This window comes from Hemitrygon akajei, chromosome 19 (assembly GCF_048418815.1).
Source record: "Hemitrygon akajei chromosome 19, sHemAka1.3, whole genome shotgun sequence".
Lineage (NCBI taxonomy): Eukaryota > Metazoa > Chordata > Chondrichthyes > Myliobatiformes > Dasyatidae > Hemitrygon > Hemitrygon akajei.
In genome coordinates this window covers 20,801,677-20,821,400 of record NC_133142.1, presented here as the reverse complement: position 1 = coordinate 20,821,400, position 19,724 = coordinate 20,801,677, and the positions used below count along the sequence as shown (strand labels likewise).

Here is a 19,724-nt window from a genome sequence, read left to right as displayed (position 1 = left end):
TTGTTTTAACTTGTCTCTTCTATCCATAATTGCCATTTTTAAAGTAATTATTACCTTTACTTTTGTGCCCACCATTTCAAGGGCATTCTCTTCTTTGAACTTCTTCCCCTTGCTACAATGTAAAACTTTTCCAGTTTTGAAGAAAGATGGTGAACCCAAAAGTTGATAGTTTCTCTCCTTACTGATGTTCCCTGACTTGCTGAGCCTTTCCAACATTTTCTGTGTTAGTATTGGACAATTATTTTTTTCCTGATAGTGGATTTTCTTATTAAAACTTTTAGTTTATAGCAAGTTCAACATTTTATAGAACTCCACTAATTTAAAAAGAATTGTGTGATATATCAAAATGCTATTTAATCTAACAATAGCTAAGGTTTTCAAAAAATTTACTTTTTTTTGTAATTTATTTTTTATTGAAGTTCATCATCAAACAAACATTTCCATAAGATGTATTTCAGACATTGTACATATATATCATATAATCATATATATCACAAATCTCCACAAAGTATTTATCTGAGGTATACACTTATAGAAAAGAGTGGAAAGAAAAAACAAGCAAAAGGAAAGAACTATGTACAAGTAGGGAGCGATCTTTTAATGATAATGACAAATATTTGATTCATTTCAAAAATTAAGTTATGTTGAGATTATGATGTTGCAATTACTTTGCTAGAAATAAATTTGGACTGGTACATGGACAGAAAAGATTTAGAGATTTAGCTAAACCCAGGCAATTGGGACTAACTCAGACAGGTATGTTGGTCAACATGGATGAGTTGGACTGAAGGGCCTGTCTCTATGCTATATAATTCGATGAGTATTTGAGGAGAGTGATTTCACATGATATTTTTCTAATTATTCTTCAGAATAATTAATTAATATTAGTGTTCCCAGTCACTCACAGGGAAGTAGCAGAACATGAGCAGTTTTCCAACTCTTACAATCACTGTATTACATGTCTAATTCTTCATTATATGTTCTAGGACTTACACATTGCTAAACAACTATTTGCTTACCTCCAAATCTGAATTATATTCATGCTGCAAATGAGCATTTTCAGCAGCTTCAACAAGGCGCTGTAAAAAAAGACAAAATCCAATGAAGTTAAGTAAGTTAATTGCAATACTATTGGCTATTCACATTCTGTATATCATTTATTTATTACTAATCATAATCTTTGTGCATGCACCCAGAAATCTTGAATTTCTGAAATGTAATTTGTTAACTTACTGTTCCACTGGGTCCCAAGCGATAAGCAATGGGGCCCAATGTTAGTGAAATTGCCCAATATCACAATATGATGAGATCCAAGATTATGAGGAATGGATCACGAGATAAAGGTTAAGGGAAGTTACTTTGTTTTAATTATTTTGCTATGGTTTTATGTCACTAATTGTGAATAATGGTTTCCTATTGATTCATGTACGTTTTAAAATTTTTATTTCAGAATTTTTATTAATTTTTAGAATTTTACATATTTTGAATGTTTTTAAATTATTTTCAGGTTTGAAAAGGCAACAAAACTTTCAGGACTAACTGGGGAGCACTCCTCAAAGGACTACTGGATGCAATGCTGCCATCCAAGCAGTGTCAGTGGAATTCTGAATGTTATGGCAGCAAGATCGACAGCAGGTAAAGGACAGCACAACTGTGAAGGGACTGAGTGAAGGTACAAGTTGGGGGTCGGTAAATTGGTCGCATTATACCTATTCTTTGTGGAGTGAACACAGTTACATTTACTTCTTACAGAGTGATTGTGCTTCTGTGAAGCATTCTGTATGCACACTAGACATTCCCATTTTAATGATTTCATGTTTTCAATCACATCATGCAAAACTTACAACATTATATCCTCCTACTTGCACAATCAGCAGCAGCTTTGCTAATACACACAAAGCCCTGTTGTTAATTACTTCAACTTTGCCAGAGGATGCCTGGAAACTAAATTTCTTGGTTAAGTTTGGGCGTCATTGCGGCACTTCTCCTAGAACTAGAAAACTCAAGTATCTGGAAATTGGATTGCATCCATGTTTTGCTGTAGCTAAACCACAATAATGCCCAATCAGCCCACAAAAATAAACCAGAAAACAAGAATACAGCCAGAAACAGGAAATGAAACAAGAATGTTTTGGTCCAGAACTTCATGTGATATTGTGCAGTTGTCTGCACTTTCCTATGCATCAAACACAAAAGGTCCTCACCCTTAATAATACATTAGCCACAATTCACCCAGCATAATGTAGCAGTCCTTACTTGTGAAACTGAGTTCTGGGGAGATGACTTGAATGCAAAGGGAAAGGCATTCCAGAGCAACAATAGGAAAAACATGGGAGGAGGTGACAACAGTGGTTTGGACTAGGAATGAAAATCCCACAAAGTGGGATAAAGTATTTCAAGTTTTCAAGATCTCCCCACTCTCTGAATTTCATCAACACCACACAGCCAAACCCATCCCCCCGGCATAACCTCAATATTGTGGTCAAAAGCCCCATCAAGCTCCAAACAACCTTCTATCCACATGCCTTCCACAATCTTTCAGGCAAGTTTGTGAACATTGTTTTAGAAAAGGAGAACATGGAACAGAGTAACCATAGAGTTGGGAGGAGGAAAAAGATGATGGTGGTCATGATGATGGTGATGATGATAATGTTGATGATGATGGTGATGGTAATGATGATGGTGGTGATGATGATGATAATTATGGTGTAGGTGATGATGATGAGGAAGAGGAGGGGGAACTCAGTGCATCACCATGCTTGGTGCCCCACTGTATCACCTCAGTGAGCATATCAAGCCAAAGTGACCAACGTCACCAGGTGAGAAAGCAGATCCTCTTAGCTCACGGTCTGGCATCTGGCGTAATGAATGTAGGGTGGCTTATGAGGCAGGAGAAATTGAGATAGGTACACAATCTGCCCAGCCTCAGAGAAATCAGATGAGAACCTTGATGGAAGAGTTTCATGCCCTCTTTAAAATGGATATAATCTGAAGAGCCCACATCCATACTCTCCAAGAAGGTTATGTGGAGCCAAACACTCTGCTTTACAAAGGCTTTTAACAACCCACTCCAGATTGCCTGCTTGTTCCAATGGTAGTTGTGATGGAAGCACAGACAGAAATCAACCAAATTCTCACTGTCTGTGCATTCTCATCTAATCTGGCTTGACAAACTCAGCTACAGTATATGGGAGCAGCTTCTTACTCAGAAAGAACAATGATCAGCCACGAGAGAGCCGTTGTACATCCTCAGCGAACGACCACTCATCATTGGAGATGGGCCTGCTACCCATAAATAGTTCACATCTCCCCATGGACAAGGAGATGCCGCACATCAGCAGAATGCTGCCCCTCGTGGCAGAGGTTCTACATGCCTATAGGAGCAGAGACGTAGCGTGTGAGGACTCATCTCTCTCCTGCAGCGGCAAAAATGCCTCACCACTCCTCACACCATTTCTCACTATCAGCAAGAGCCTTGCTGGTAAATGGTTGTGACCTGAGTCTGAGGAGTGAACTCAGCTGGGGCAGTAGGGTCTGTCAGCCAAGTCAGCCCCAGTTCTGGAGCCGGAAACAATGATGCAGCAGCCAGAATGCCAGCAGGTGGCTTTTCACTCTTTACCCAATCCCCTGGTAAGTTGCCTGGCTTTCTGGGTTCAACACATTGACACGCTCCCAATGGGTACTAGTTCACCTCCCAGCAATGTCCCATTGACAGCTACCCTAGTCTTGTCCCTTTAGTTGGCCCTGGACAGCAGCCTGACTATTCTAAGGTCAGAGGTTCTCATGGTCATCAAGAATGCCAAAACATCCTCAAAGAAAAAGGGAGTTGCCCTCCAGAACCACACAGGGTGTACTGCAGCAATGGTGTTCGGAAATTGACACTCAGCTTCAAGGCTGGAACATGAAAGTAGCCTTACAAGGATGTCTTGCTTTCCTGAATCCCTTTAATGTATAGAAATTTCCAATTGCAGTTTTGAAATATGTTCTAACAGAATGCCAATAACACGTTTGGTCATGCAGCAATAAATCACAATGAAATGGTCCCTGCCTCATCTAGAAATATCACTAAGGTCACGTTTGCAGGCAAAACCTTGGCTGTCCACACATTAATTGCTGCTTTCACCTTCAAAGTCATAGAATCATTGTAGAAAGACCCAGGTGATCTTAAAACAATTAAACTCATGCAGTAGTTATTATATTGTTGGTATTAATTATGCCTGATCCACAAAGCATGATCACTGTCACATGATTGTTATCCTTACTTGCATTTTTGCAATAGTTTTTATGGCCACCCTTGAGGGAGAGATGTCTTTATGAAACATACGTGAGATTGCAAGGTAAAGAGACGTACAGGATCTGCTGAATGGTTCCCCTTTAAAACAACTCACATCTTATGCAAGGGATTGAAAGATTGGGATCTGCTTTACTGAAGAACGATGATGGAGGTCCTTCACTAAAACTTCCTCCCGATAATCTTCTTCATGCTCCTCTAAATCTGCCATTCTCCAGTCTGGACCTCATTTCCCAAACATTCTTAGTCTTTGTCTGACACTAGTTTCATCCTTGTTTGTCACCATCTGCTGCACACAGTGCAGGCAGTGAGTGAGCGAGGCCTCCATCGGTCAGGGCCGACCATGGATGTTGCATCCTAGCTGTCTAGATACGCAAGCCAGGGCAGTACGATATGCAGAGCAAGCTGTTGCCCTTCTAGCAAGCTCTCCCTCTCCATCCATCTGATGAGCTCAAAGGAACAGCAGAGACCAATACAATTTGGTACCAGCAGCATTGCAGGAGTTTCCAGTCACCATTGAACTCAATGTAGCACTGCCTTAGCTCCAGATTTTTCCTTCGAGGTTTATTCCTGAAGCCTTCCCCATGAGTGGGTGTAGCCACAAGGCAGCAGAGGTCTGAGATTAGAGTTTTCCTTTTTCTGGATGAGCTGCCAACCACGGTTAATGAGCCCGATCTCCCTCAAGCAACTGGTTTTAAGATGCCCATAACCCATCTTAGCCCCTTCTCCTGTCGGTCCTGGCAGACTGACTGGCAGCAGGCAGTACACAACAATAAAGTCTCTACACCTGACCAGTCTATACTGCAGGATTCACCTCACAATGATAGAGAAGGTAACTCGTCTACACCCAAAACATAACATTCATCATGAGCATCTTCTGGTGATGCTTAACCACCTGCGCATTTACAAAGTAGAAAGCCTTTGGACACAAAGTGAGGCCAATGGCCACTGCTAATAACAGATACACATCCCAGTCCAACTGATCGTAGTTCAATCATTTTATGTATAACTCGTACAGAGGTCATATTATCACAATTCAATCCAATGACTACACATAAACCATATTAGAAATCCATTATTGGCTTAACACCTGTGTTAGAAATGAATTTTAGGTAACAAATGTTACGAGAGTTTGATTTGTAATTTTAGTACCCTCTGGTAAAGAAATTTCTCTCTCCCCTTTTCTCTTACCTCTTCTCACCTACCTATCATCTCCCCTGAGTGCCATTCTCCTTCCCTTTCTCCTATGGTCCACTCTCCTCTCCTATCAGATTCCTTTGTCTCCAGCCCTTGACCTTTCCCACCCATCTGACTCCACCTATCACCTTCCAACTAGCCTCCTTCCCCTCTCCCCACTTTTTTTATTCTGGCAACTTTCCCCTTCTTAGTCCTGAAAGAGTGTCTTGGCCCAAAACATCGACCTGCTGAGTTTCTCCAGCATTTTGTGTGTGTTGCTTTAGTTACGTTTAGTGCTTTTATCGGCAATGTGGCTTAACTGCAAATTCTGACGGTATAAAATAATTGTCTGAATTACACAGAATTATGTAATACATACATCGCACAAGAACAGGCCATTTAAAGAATCGTTATAACTAAGCTGAAGGCTAGTCTTCCCACTAAGTATGTGCTGACTCCTTGTCAGGCAACTCATCAGTCCTATTCCCTTCCTCTTTCCAAAATCCTAGCAAATTATTCCCTTTAAATGCCTTCAAACTCCTTTTGAAGACCTTTGGCTCAAGTTGCTTATGTCCACTCTAAATAACCTGCCAGTTGTTGACATCTCACTCCATCAGCGTAACCCTTTGCCCTTCTCACTCATGTACTTACCTGACCTTCCCTTAAATAAATTTAATTCACCCAATTCACTGCTGAGCTAGCAAATTCCATATTCTCACTATTGAAGTTTAAGTAGATTTTCCACATTCCTCATTTAGTGTTTTTGTCATTAAATGCCAACTAATTTTACTTCCATAAAAGCCAATCAATGTAATTAATGGCTTATAGATTCATTCCCACCTACATGACACACTAAACCAGTGCTGCTCCATTAGCCCACATCTGATCAGGCCAGTACTGCTGGGACATGGTATTTAATTGTGTTCCTTGTTCAAATGCATGCATATGTTTGAAGTACGCTTCAAGCCTTAAAGTGTATCTTTCAGGAAACCACTGCTCTGCAGAGATAGTTGCCAGGGAAGCACAGCTGAAGACTAACTATGCCGCCCGCTTCACAGATACAAAGCGGCATTAGATGGCAGGGAGGGAAGTACCAAAGCAGCACTGAAATGAAGTGTAACTGGCAGGTGGTGACAACTGATAAAACATCCAGGAGCAAGGATCTGACAGGAAGAAATTCCATAATATTATTTGTTTTGTCGAGGTGAGTCCTTTCATCCTCCTCACACTTATTGACAACTGGCGTAGCACTCGCATGGGCAATCACAACAGACACAGACGCAGTAAAACCATTCACAGACACATTGGGCACAGCAAACACATCAGACTCTCTGACAGTGGGGCAGAAGCCACTCTAGACCAAATACACGCACGCATACGCAAGTAAACACCAGACACAAAAGAAGCAGGATGCAGACACACAAGACACACACTTGCTAGTTATACCAAACCAAAACAGTCAACAAAGACAAGTGGGACCAAAGGAGTGGTTTCAATATAAAACATATTAAATATTCACACCAGCAAATCGGGCACAGACGCACGAGGCACAGGAGCACCAGAATCAATGGACAAACGTATCAGATATATCATGCAAGGACATACTGGATCGTCGTCGTGGCTGTCCTTCGAGGTCGAGGATGATGGTCTTTGTTCTGTTGATCTATCACAGAGCGAAGACGCCTGTGCATGCATTTGTTTAATGTGTACTTGATGTTGCACTCCAAGAAGCACATGATAGTTCACAAATCAACCAATTCCAGTGGCATGGAAACCACAGTGATTGAAGCTGATGGATTTGTTACAGCCTTCATCCGTCTTCACAGCCGTTGAGTTCGAAGTAACTTCATCCGCCTGTTCCACCATTGAGGTCTTGGTTGGATTGTTCTTTGTCAGGGACCTCACCCTCGACCTCACCGCCATGGGTGACCCTACCAGGAGCATAGCTCCAGACGGCATCGTTCTCAGGATCTCAGGACCACACAAGCTTCTCCACCACGACAAGGTGACAATCCACGGAGAAGACATACTGGATACAGAGATGCCAGACACAGCAGATAAGCACATTAAACTGAGCCACATAGACATATCAGGATCAAAGAAATCTACCAGATCAACTAAAGACATTTTTACCCACAGTCATGAGAAAACAGCAGACATAAACCCAGCGGGCACACTAGACAACCAGTTCAGGTGTAGACACACCAGATATAAACACACAAAGACCCCATCACACACAGATCTGACAGTGCTCAGTGGCACAAACTCCCACATTCAAGCTACAGCCATGACAGGCAAACAAGAGCTTCAGAGAAAATTAGGAAAAATCTGAAAGATGAGTGCTAAAGTGTAAATATCAGGTAGTCCAAAGAACATCTTGGTACACTACAGGTGCTGCTTTCAACATCACTTCAGCGACTGTAATCGTTCATAAAATCATAAGACACTGGAGCAGAATGAGGCCATTTGGCCCATTAGCCTGCTCTGCCATCCAGTCATGGCTGATTTATTATCATTCTCAGCCCCATTCTCCTGCCTTCTCCCTGTAACTTTTGATGCTCACATAATCAAGAATCTATCAATTTCCACTTTACATATAGCCAATGACTCAGCCTTTAGCTAAGGAAATTTCTCCTCATCTCTGTCTATTTTGCTCTCTATAATCCTAGACATGCTCATTATCAGAAACTCCATGTCCCTTGACATTCAGTGGCATCACCATCACTGAATCCCCTATTACCAACATCTTGGTGGGTTACCATTGACAGGCAACTGAACTGGTCTCACCACATAAACATGGTGGCTATCAGAGCAGGACAAAGGATAGGAACCCTGCGGTGTATAGCTCATCTCCTGACTCCCCAAAGCTTGTCCACCATCTACAAGGCTCAGGTCAGGAGTGTAATGGAATACTTGCCACTCACCTGGATGAGTGCACCTCCATCAACACTCAAGAAGCTCGACACCATCCAGCACAAGGCAGCCCACTTGATTGGTACCCCTTCCGCAAGCATCCAATCCCCCCCCCACCATCGACAAACAGTTGCAACAATACACCGAAGTTCCTGAGGCAGGACTTTCCAGACCCACAACCACCACCATCTAGAAGGACGAGAACAGCAGATACCTGGGAACATCACCACTTGGAAATCCCCCTCCCAGTCACTCACCATCCTGACTTGGAAACACATCGCCGTTCCTTCACTGTCACTGGGTAAAATCCTGGAATTCCCTCCCTAACAGCACTGTGGGTGTACCTACGCCTCAGGGACTGCAGCGGTTCAAGAAGGCAGATCATCACCACTTCCTCAAGGGTAACTAGAGATGGGCAATAAACGCTGTTGTAGGTAGTGACACCCACATCCCATAAATGATTTTTTTTTTAAAGTCTATCTAGGTATTTCTCCTCCCCCACCCCTATTCTTCTAAACTCCAGTAACTACAGGTCCAGAGCCATCCAATGCTCCTCATACATTAACCTTTTCATTCCTGGGATCTTTCTCATAGACCTCCTCTGAATCCTAAATAAGATATGGGCCTAAAACTGCTCACAACATTCCAAATGTTGTCTGACCTGTACACTAGAAAGCCTCAGTATTACATCCCGTATTTATATTCTAGTTCTCTTGAAATGAATGCTGATACTTCATTTACCTTCTTTACAACTGAATCAACCTTCAGGGAAACCTGCACTAGGACCATACTCCCTGCCACCACCCAAGCCTCATCACATATGAAGTGCTAGTAGTGTTATACTGTTGACATTTTAACTTGTATCATATATGTACCTTATTATTTGTTAATTTATTGGTGGTAATATTACTTTATATGTTATGTATGAGAGTTACATATACTGTGTTGTGAAATTTGGTCTGGAGGAATGGTGTTTTGCTTGATGATATACTTGTGTATTGTTAAATGACAATAAACAGAACTTGAACTTGAACCCAAAGTCCCTTTGCACCTCCTGTTTCTGAATTTGCTCCTCATTTAGAGAATAGTCTACGCCCTTATTCCTTTTACAAAAGTGCATGACCATGCACTTCCTTACACTGTATTCCATCTTCTACTTCTTTGCCCATTCTCCAAATCTGTCTGACTCCTCGCCTCCTCAACACTACCCGCCCCTCCACCTATCTTTGTAGCATCCACAAACTTCTCTACAAAGCCATCAATTCCTCCGTCCAGTTCATTCACATACAATGTGAAAAGTAGTGGAACCCAACACCAAACTTTGCTGAACACCATTAGTCACCAGAATTCAACCAGAGAAAGCCACCTTTATTCCTACTATTTTTCTGGCAGAGGACAGAGAATCTGTCCATGCTACTATTTTTCCTCTAATACCATAGACTCTTATCATGTGTAGCAGCCAAGGGAGGAAGTTTATTTACTTACTTGCCCTTCCAGCCACACTGCCCAGCATCCCTTGATTTAATCCGAGCCTAATCAAGGGACAATTTACAATAACCGATTAACATATTAGCCGATATATCGATGGATTGTGGGAGGAAACTGGAGCACCCAGAGGAATCTCACACAGTCCTTACTGGCAGTGGTGGGAAGTGAACCTGGGTCACTTGTACTGTAAAGTACAAGTTGTGCTAACTGCTATGCTACCATGCCGTCCCAATTGAATTAACTGTCCTTTGTCTACCTTGTTTTGGTGGAGGCCACCTCTACCCAATATCTTGTTGGCAGTGCCTGGAGAAGAAAATTGAGGACCAAAGGGCAAAATTGCTGGATAGAAGAGAAATGAGAAATTGTTGTGTTCTAAGTTTTACATAGACATGGTTTGCTCAAAGTACACAAGATATGGCCATCAGACTCAAGGGCTTCTTGATACACAGGATGGACTGAACTGCTGATTCGGAAAAGGCAATAGATGGAGGTGTGTGTTTCATGATGAACTCACTGTGGTGTTCGGATGTGGTGGTTTTGACATACTCTTCTTCCCCCAACCTTAAAGACCTAATCATCAAATGTCAACCATTCTGTCTACCAAGAGAGAATAATCTTCACCACAGTTTACATACCATCAGCCAGCTGTAATCAGACACTTGTGATACTGCATGATGCCGTCACCAAACAACACCGAGCAAGAAATAGTACCCCCCCCCCCCACCAAAGGGCTAAGGACCAAAGGTCCAGAGATAAGGACAACAAAGAGATGGTTGCAGGAGGCAGAGGTGCTGCTACGGGATTGCTTTGAGTTGGCGGACAGGGTTGTGTTCAAGGATTAATCTTTGGATCTGACTAAATACACCACAGTTGTCACGAACTTTATAAAATCAATTGTAGATGAGCGCGCACCACAAAATCATTCAGAGCCCTCCCCTACCAGAAGCCCTGGATAAACTATGACATCCACAATTTGCTGAAGCATCCAAGTTTGGTGGCCAAGAAAGTTATAAGAGATCTCTGTATGATTCCTGGAAAGCCATTTCATGGGTGAAATGGCAATTCCAAACTAAAGTTGAATCAATGAAGGATGCTCGACAACTGTGGCAGGGCTTGAATGCTATAATCTCTTACAAAGTGAAATCAAGCAACATACCGTAGATAACAAAAGGGCTTCACTTCCAGATGAGCTCAATGCCATCTCTGCTCGCTTTGCCAAACAAAACATGGAGGAACTATCACAAATTCTCAGAGCCCCAGATGATCCTGTGATTTTAGTCTCTGAGGCTGACATGTGAGCAGCCTTCAGGAGGCTGAACCCATGGAAAGCATCCAGCCCAAATGGGGCACTTGGTCGAGTACAAAAGACCTGGGCTGGTCAACTAGTTGGGGTATTCACTGAGATCTTTAACCTCTTGTTTAGGCAATCTGAGGTAACAACCTGCTTTAAACAGGCTTTAATTATACCAGTGCCTAAGAAGAACGTGGTCACCTGCCTCAATGACTATCATCCTGTAGCACTTGCATCTACTGTGATGAAGTGTGTGGAGAGGTTGGTGATGAAATATATCAACTCCTACCTGAGAAGCAACTTGGATCACTCCAATTTGCATCCCGCACAGCAACTCCACAGCAGATGCCATTTCATTGGCATTTCATTCAACTGTGTAACATCTAGACAGCAAAGATATATAGATCAGGATGCTCTTTATTGACTACAGCTCGGCATACAATACCATTATCCCCTCAAAACTAACCAATAAGCTTCAAGACCTTGCCCTCAATACCTCCTTGTGAAATTGGATCCTCGATTTCCTCCCTTGCGGACCCCAGTCAGTTTGAATTGGCAGTAACATCTCCTCCACAATCTCCATCAGCACAGGTGCACCACAAGGTTTTCTGCTTAGACCCCAGCTCTACTCTCTTTACACTTATGACGGTGTGACTAAGCACAGCTCCAATGTTATAGTTAAGTTTGCTGACAACACCATTGGTATAGGCTGAATCAAAGGTGGTGATGAATCAGCATATAAGAGGGAAATTGGAAATCTGGCTGAGTGGTGCCTCAACAACAGCTTCATACTCAACGTCAGCAAGACCAAGGAGCTGATTATTAACTTCAGGAGCTGGAAACCAGAGGTGCATGAGCCAGTTCTCATCGGGGGATCAGAGGTGAAGAATGGTTAGCAACTTTAAATTCCTTGGTGTTATCATTTCAGAGGATCCTTCCTGGGTCCTGCACATTACAATTACCATTCCAGTGCAATTAGAAAGAAAGCACAGCAGCACCTCTACTTTCTTAAGAGTTTGTGAAGATTCAACACAACATCTGAAACTTCGACTAACTTCTGTGCCATGGAGCATTTATTCACTGGCTCTATCACAGCCTATAGCCGGCTGGTGGCGTAGTGACAACAGTGCCGGACTTCAGAGCGAAGGCTCCTGAGTTTGAATCCAGCCGGCTCGCTTGCATGCTTTCCATCCGTGCTGGGTTGAGCGTCAAGCTAGCAACTCAGCCTCGTAAAAACAAGAAAGCCTGCTAAAAAAAAATGCCGTCCTGATGACTCCACCCAGAGTTAAGGGCTTTCTTCGTCATCACAGGCTGTATCGTAACAACAATGCCCTTGACTGGAAAACCCTGGGAAAAAGTAGTGGATAAGGCCCAGGTACAGGTAAAGATAAAGCAGATAAATCACTTCCCACCATTGAACACATCTACAGAGAGTGTTATCACAGGAAGACAGCATTCATCATCAGGGACCCCCACCACCCAGGTTATTCTTTCTTCTCACTGCTGCCATTACAGGAGTTTCAGGACTCACTGCACCAGGTTCAGAAACCCTTCAAACATCAGGCTCCTGAACCAGAGAGGTTAACTTCACTCAGCGTCACTTGTCCAATCTCTGAACTGTCATCATACCTTCAAGGACTCTTCATCTCATGTTCTCGATATTCACTGCTTATATATTATTATTCTTATTTCTTATTTTTCTCTTTCCTTTTGTATTTGCAAAGTTTGTTGCCTTTTGCACACTGGTAGTCCACCCTATATGTGTGGTCTTTCATTGATTCTATTATGGTTATTTGATTCATTGGGTATGCCTGCGCAAAATGAGTTTCAGTGTTGTATATGGTGACACATATGTACTTTGATAATAAATTTAGTTTGAACTTTGAAGGGTTATTTCTTCAAAGAATTCCAACAAATTTGTCAGTCAAGATTTCCCCTTAAGGAATCCATGCTGATGTTGGCCTATTTTATCACGTGGCTCCAAATACCCCAAATCCTCAACCTTAATAGTGGATTCTAACATCTTACCAACCAGTAAAGTCAGACTAACTGGCCTAAAATATTCTTTCTTTTGCCTTTTTCCCTTTAAAGAGTGGAGTAACACACAAAATTTTTCAGGTTGATCTGGTGGTTTGGAGATAGGGCCAGTCATCCTGTTCGGTTTCAATTTCATTGGTGTCTGATGTGTCATGGAACATTGATTTAAAAGCATTTCAGAAGCCCCTGTTGCTTGCTTCCAGGGGGCATTTTGCTAGTAAAAGCAAATGCGTATTCAAAATACCAAACAGTTGTAACATGGCAGAATGGTTTTGCAGATACTGCACAGCAATTATAGTCTCCCTGTATGTTAGAATCTTTTGCTTATATATTGAACATCATGTACAACATGCTGCATATTAATGTGGTAACATCTACACCAATGACTGAACAATGCCAGTCCAGCAAAGGCTTTGAGAATAGTTTATTCTTTCACTATCACAATTTTGTTCTCATTATTTTTTGATAATCCTTCAATAAATATGACAACAAAATTAGAGTTCTTAAATGTATGATCCAGTCACAGATTATGATGATCATGACTGTTAATTTTGTATAATTAAATAGTGAAGATTTGAAGGTGAATGTAAAAACCAGTATAATTAATTCGTGATGATTTGAGGTGAAGGGCCAGCATAACTAATTACAACATATTCACATTCCTTCTTTCTGATACACACATGATTCAATATGCACCTTGTATAACCCTAATAAAAGAATATTAGAAATTAACAGTAGGAGAGAAATGAGGACCACAAAGAAGTTATCCAGAGCTTCCAATATCCCTCAGGTGATACTCTAGCTGACAAATTTCATAACTCTCAATTGTATTGAAATATGCATGAAATAATAGCTTAAATTACAAGTGAAGTGGAATTACAAAATTTAATGCATGTACTTTGATAATGGTATATCAAACAGGTCAGAGTGTTACCTTCAGAGGAAGGACTTATCTAAGTGTTTGTTACTTACACTTACTTACTTACTTATTTTTTTGTAAAGGTTTACAAATGGAATGATTTTTTGCTATTACTTAATGTTCACATCAAACACTGATGCAACTTAATCTTTTCTTTGCCTTCCTTTTCCAGTGCAATTATTACAGTTTCCATTTAGAGCTAATAATTTTGAATCAACTGCTGATGTTCTGCCCAAGCAGGTTTGGAGAACCACAAGGGCTTCCCTGGACCATAACTGTGCTGGGTGCTTCTACATTATAGATTAACCAGATATTAGACCTGATCTTCATGCTTGTGCTGAAGTGCCTTGGAAGAAAACCTCATGAGGTAAAAAAAGGATTGAAGCAGTAATTCCACTGAATGCAAAGGCCAATATTCCCATTCCAACCCCAGTGTACAGATGGTGATTAAACTTGACTTTATTTCGACTTTGCCGTCTTGCACCTGAGTGTAAAGAGCCACATCCATATGAACTGCTGCTTTCCTCAGGCTTTGCTTGAATATGGGTCATGCATTTGTGTTCATATATAATTATTTGTCTAATTTTATAAACTAATCAAGTGATAGAATAGGTTCCACATTAAAGGTTTGCTACTTTTTCTTAGAAAAATAGAGAAAAGCAAGAGCATTTCAAAAGATGAATAAAAGAAAACTGATATATTTTGAGAGATCTGTCAAAGATACAAATTAAGTGACAACCTACATTGCTTCAGATTTTGACTCTGCTGATCTGATTAGATCCTTCTCATCTAATGAGTAAAACCAGTAACATCACACTGTAATCATGCTAGCTTCTTATTCTACTGTACCCCTATATAATAATAATGATAATAATAGTAAGTACTTTACTGATCCTGAGTGAGAAATTCTAAGATCTAAGAAGCAGTAACGTCAGACCTATTTCTCTGTTTTTGCTGTGATGCAGTCTATTTACAGAAAAAAAGACGCAGGGATGAATTAAAATGAAAAGGGCACTAGAAATGTCCAACATCCAAGCACTACCCGCCTCTTGTGGCTTCAGCCAACATTGAAAGAAAGAACTCTAAATTGGAGAGAGGTTATAAAACAGAAGGTTTATTGGGTGCAACTTCTATTCCAAGTTTGCCAGCACATCAGTGACCTGGTACACTAATTAAGAGAAATGATACCAAGATGCCAAATAGCAAATAGCAAGCTCTCTGGAGCTCTAGCTCTGGATTACAGCCTGGTTTCCCAAAGTCTAAAGATGTTTTATTTTTTTACCACCTTCAGCTACAGCAGGAAATCATCTGGGAAGCACCCATTTTGACTCAGGAATTAACACAATCTTTAAAAACCGATGATGTTCTTCTAGCCTTAAACACATTAGTTCCATCAAAGTCAGAAGTCATAACTAAGTGGTCACAATATCTACAGATTGAAAGTCTTTATGCAGCATTTTCTTGCCCATTAAATTATGTGTTTTTATCATCTAGCATATGTGTACAGTAAACAGCAAGCACTTGTTATAGAGTCAGCGACTTTAACCAGAGAATCAGAATTAGGTTCAATATCACTGGCATATGTTATATATATAGATTAGTACAAAAAGAAAGCAGAAAAAAAATATTGAGGTCCTGTACATGGGTTCATTGTCCATTCAGAAATCTGATGACAATGGGGAGGAAGCTGTTCCTAAAATGTTGAGTATGTGTCTTCCGGCTCCTGTACTTCTTCCTTGATGGTAGTAATGAGAAGCAGGCATGCCCTGTGTGATGGCTATCCTTAATGGCATATATGCTGCCTTTCTGAGGCATCACCTGTGAAGATGTTCTCGATGCTGGGGAGGCTAGTGCCCATGACTGAGCTGACTGAGTTTGAAGCTGTGGAATTCACTGCCACAGATGGCTGTGGAAGCCTCATCACTGGCTATATTAAAGCAGAGGTTAATAGATTCTTAGTTACTAAGGGCATCAAAGGTTATGGGGAGAAGGTGGGAGAATGGGGAAAATAAACCAGCCACGGTCAAATGGCAGAGCACACTCAAGGGATTGAATGGGTTAATTCTGCTATATGTCTTATGGTCTTGCAAAGGACAGAGACCAGCCAGTCTGCCCATTTCATCCATACTATCAGTGATGCCTATCTACAACAACCCCATTTGTCTACATTAGGCCCATATCCCCCTCCTACCCTGTTCAAGTTCACCCCTCCTCAGCCTTCTACGTCCAAGTGAGGATAAATCCAGCCTATCCAAATTCTCCTTCATTCTAGGTGAATCTCTTCTGCACTCTTTCTAATGCTCCACATCCTTCCTGTCGTGCAGCAACCAAAACCATAGACAATACTCCAAATGCAGACTGATCAATGCTTTATACAGCTGTAACATGCCATCCCATTTCATATTCTCTATGACACACACAAAATGCTGGTGGAACACAGCAGGCCAGGCAGCATCTACAAGGAGAAGCACTGTCGACGTTTCGGGCCAAGACCCTTCGTCAGGACTAACTGAAAGGAAATCTCTTACTAACTGTAAGAGATTTGAAAGTAGTGGGGGGAGGGGGAAATGCAAAGTGATAGGAGAAGACCAGAGGGGGTGGGATGAAGCTAAGAGCTCGAAAGGTGATTGGCGAAAGTGATACAGAGTGCCAGGAGGGAGATCGGTGGGAAGACCGTTCCGCTGAACACCTACGCCCTGTCCGACAGAGAAAGCAGAATCTCCCAGTGGACACACATTTTAATTCCACGTCCCATTCCCATTCTGATATGTCTATCCATGGCCTCCTCTACTGTCAAGATGAATCCAAACTCAGGTTGGAGGAACAACACCTTATATACCGGCTGGGTAGCCTCCAACCTGATGGCATGAACATTGACTTCTCTAACTTCCGTTAATGCCCCTCCTCCCCTTCTTACCCCATCCCTGACATATTTAGTTCTTTGTTTTTTTTTTCTCTCTCTCCCTCTGTCCATCACTCTGCTTGTTCTCCATCTCCCTCTGGTGCTCCCCCCCCCCCTTTCTCCCGAGGCCTCCCGTCCCATGATCCTTTCCCTTCTCCAGCTCTGTATCGCTTTCGCCAATCACCTTTCCAGCTCTCAGCTTCATCCCACCCCCTCCGGTCTTCTCCTATCATTTCGCATTTCCCCCTCCCCCCACTACTTTGAAATCTCTTACTATCTTTCCTTTCAGTTAGTCCTGACGAAGGGTCTCAGCCCGAAACGTCGACAGTGCTTCTCCTTATAGATGCTGCCTGGCCTGCTGTGTTCCACCAGCATTTTGTGTGTTGTTTGAATTTCCAGCATCTGCAAATTTCCTCGTGTTTACTCATATTCTCTATGCTTCGGCCTATGAAGACATGCAAGCTAAAGGCCTTCTTCACTGCCCTATCCACCTACATCACTATTTTCAAGGAGCTTTGAACTTGTACTTCAAGATCACTTCTCCACATCAACACACTGATTGTTGTATATGTCCTCCCAATATATACGTACCCCAAAATGTCCTTCCTCACATTTGTCTGGATTACATTCCACGTATATATACACATATATACATTCATTCACAAATATACATATGTATATACACATATATGACAAACAACCTTGGTCCCATCATCCTTGTGGTACACTTCTGGTTACAAAATTACAGACTTTTAATCAGAAAAATGCCCCTTGACCACATCTCCTGTTCTACATTCATCAATTTCCTTAGTTTCCTCCTCAACAAAAACTCAGATTTGTGACATGATTTTCCCCAACAAAACTATGCTGACTCCTCCAAAAGCAGTCCCTACCTTTGCAAGTGAACATAAGTCCTATCCCTTAGAATTTTTCCAATAATTTTCCTACTATTGTGTGAAAATATGTGTGGAGAGGGTATAAATAATTGGGCTAACCCTGGGTGACAAGGGATGAACGGTGGGGCAACATATTTACAGAGGGAAAGTTGATTCTGCCAGAACTCAAGTCCAGAATTATACATCTATATTAAATGTCTATAAATGATTTGAAATTAAAATTATACAACTTATAGCATTTCTACCAACCAATAGCAAGATTTTTACACATCAAATTATTGTTTCTCATCCTCCGCAGCTTCTTAGTCCTAACATAGTTTAATATATTCATTATAACTTTTAGGACAATAGTGTTGCATGTACGTAGCTCCTTAATATATAAATTTGCATTCTATCATAACAGTACTGTTCTGTTTCTGCAAACATCAAATAAAACCTCTTCAAAAAGTCCAGCAGGCTAAAAAGTGCTTCTATCATTTTATTTTTGTTGTCATCTGACCACTAGAGGGGGTTAATAACCAAATAGAAAAAACTCTTAAGAAACCTTGTTTGCTGCGAAGGAGTTACCACATTCCCATCACATGGATGAAAGCTCGCATGTGTAAAACACGTCCAAGAAGGTAAAATGTACAACAAAATGGCAGGAACCATACCTAAACACAAGAGATTCTACAGATGCTGGAAATTCAAAGTAACACACACAAAATGCAAGAGGAATTAACCATAAATAAATAAATTCAGCAGGTCAGGCAGCATCTATGGAGAGGAATAAAGAGTTGGTTTTCCAGGTGAGACCCTTCATCAGGAACAATAATTGCGTATTTGCTTGTACAATTTGTCTGGTGGCTTCCTCGATTAATGAAAATAACCTTGATCAGTCCGAAGTGGAACATCACAAGTAGTAACATTTTGTCATTACATTCTCCTCATCCATGAGGGGATAAGGTCACAATGTGTAATGGTGGCAAGGTCATTAGCCGTGACAGTGTGTTCTTCATGTATTCTTGCTGTAACATAATCTGACCCAGAATGGGCCTCTCACGCAGAGATTCACTAACTGAGAAATGATTTGGCATACCTGCATTCTGATTTAAATGTACATCCCTGCACTCCAGAACATAGTCAGTGTGGTCAATAACAGCATCCATCACTGCACAAGGCAGGGATTATATAAGCTGTCTCCTTACACAAGATACCCTGCAGGAAATTTTGGCCAGGGAAAATAATTGGAATTTGACCTGTAAACACTTAGTTAATTTCATCACTCCAATGACAATAGCTAAACTTTCTTTTTACTAATTATGAGCATCATTTCTCTGCTTAGGAAAGGGTCCTTTGATGTAAAACCAATTGTTTGTTTATCTGCAATGTGCAATAAAACTCTACCAATGCCTCAAGGTGATGTGTCACTCCACAGAGGTATTGACTTTACCGGGCCATAACAAACAAGATCAGCAGCAATTGGTAGAACTCTTATCAAAGTGTACGCTTCCATACATTTCGAGACTTTTACATCTCTCCTAATTCACATCCTTCATATCATGTTTTTTTAAGCCCTATTAAACAACACTTCGACTTTTGCTCATACCAATCTGCCTGCCTAACATTTTATGATTTTGTATAGCCTTAAGGTTTCCTTAAGGTTGTTATAGCCAGGGGGTGATAATGGGGACAAGCTCCCGCTACGTATTAAATGCTCCCAACAGTGTTCACCTCAAATAGTCTCTGACAACCAAGTCTAGCTCCAGCCCTTCACATGTGGCTTAGCTACTAAGCCTGGCAGAACCATTCTACTGACAGAAGAAGGGGCA

At 41.4% G+C, this 19,724-nt stretch overlaps 1 protein-coding gene across 5 annotated transcripts in view; it reads right to left on the bottom strand.

The window, feature by feature from the left end:
- The window catches only part of cacna2d3a (calcium channel, voltage-dependent, alpha 2/delta subunit 3a), a 782,368-nt gene that overhangs the window by 527,884 nt on the left and 234,760 nt on the right, over positions 1-19,724 (bottom strand). For all 5 annotated transcript variants that reach the window (XM_073072214.1, XM_073072211.1, XM_073072212.1 and 2 more), the window contains exon 4: positions 1,020-1,079. In XM_073072214.1, coding sequence (XP_072928315.1) covers positions 1,020-1,079 — 60 coding nt within the window. The remainder of the gene's footprint in view (positions 1-1,019; positions 1,080-19,724) is intronic.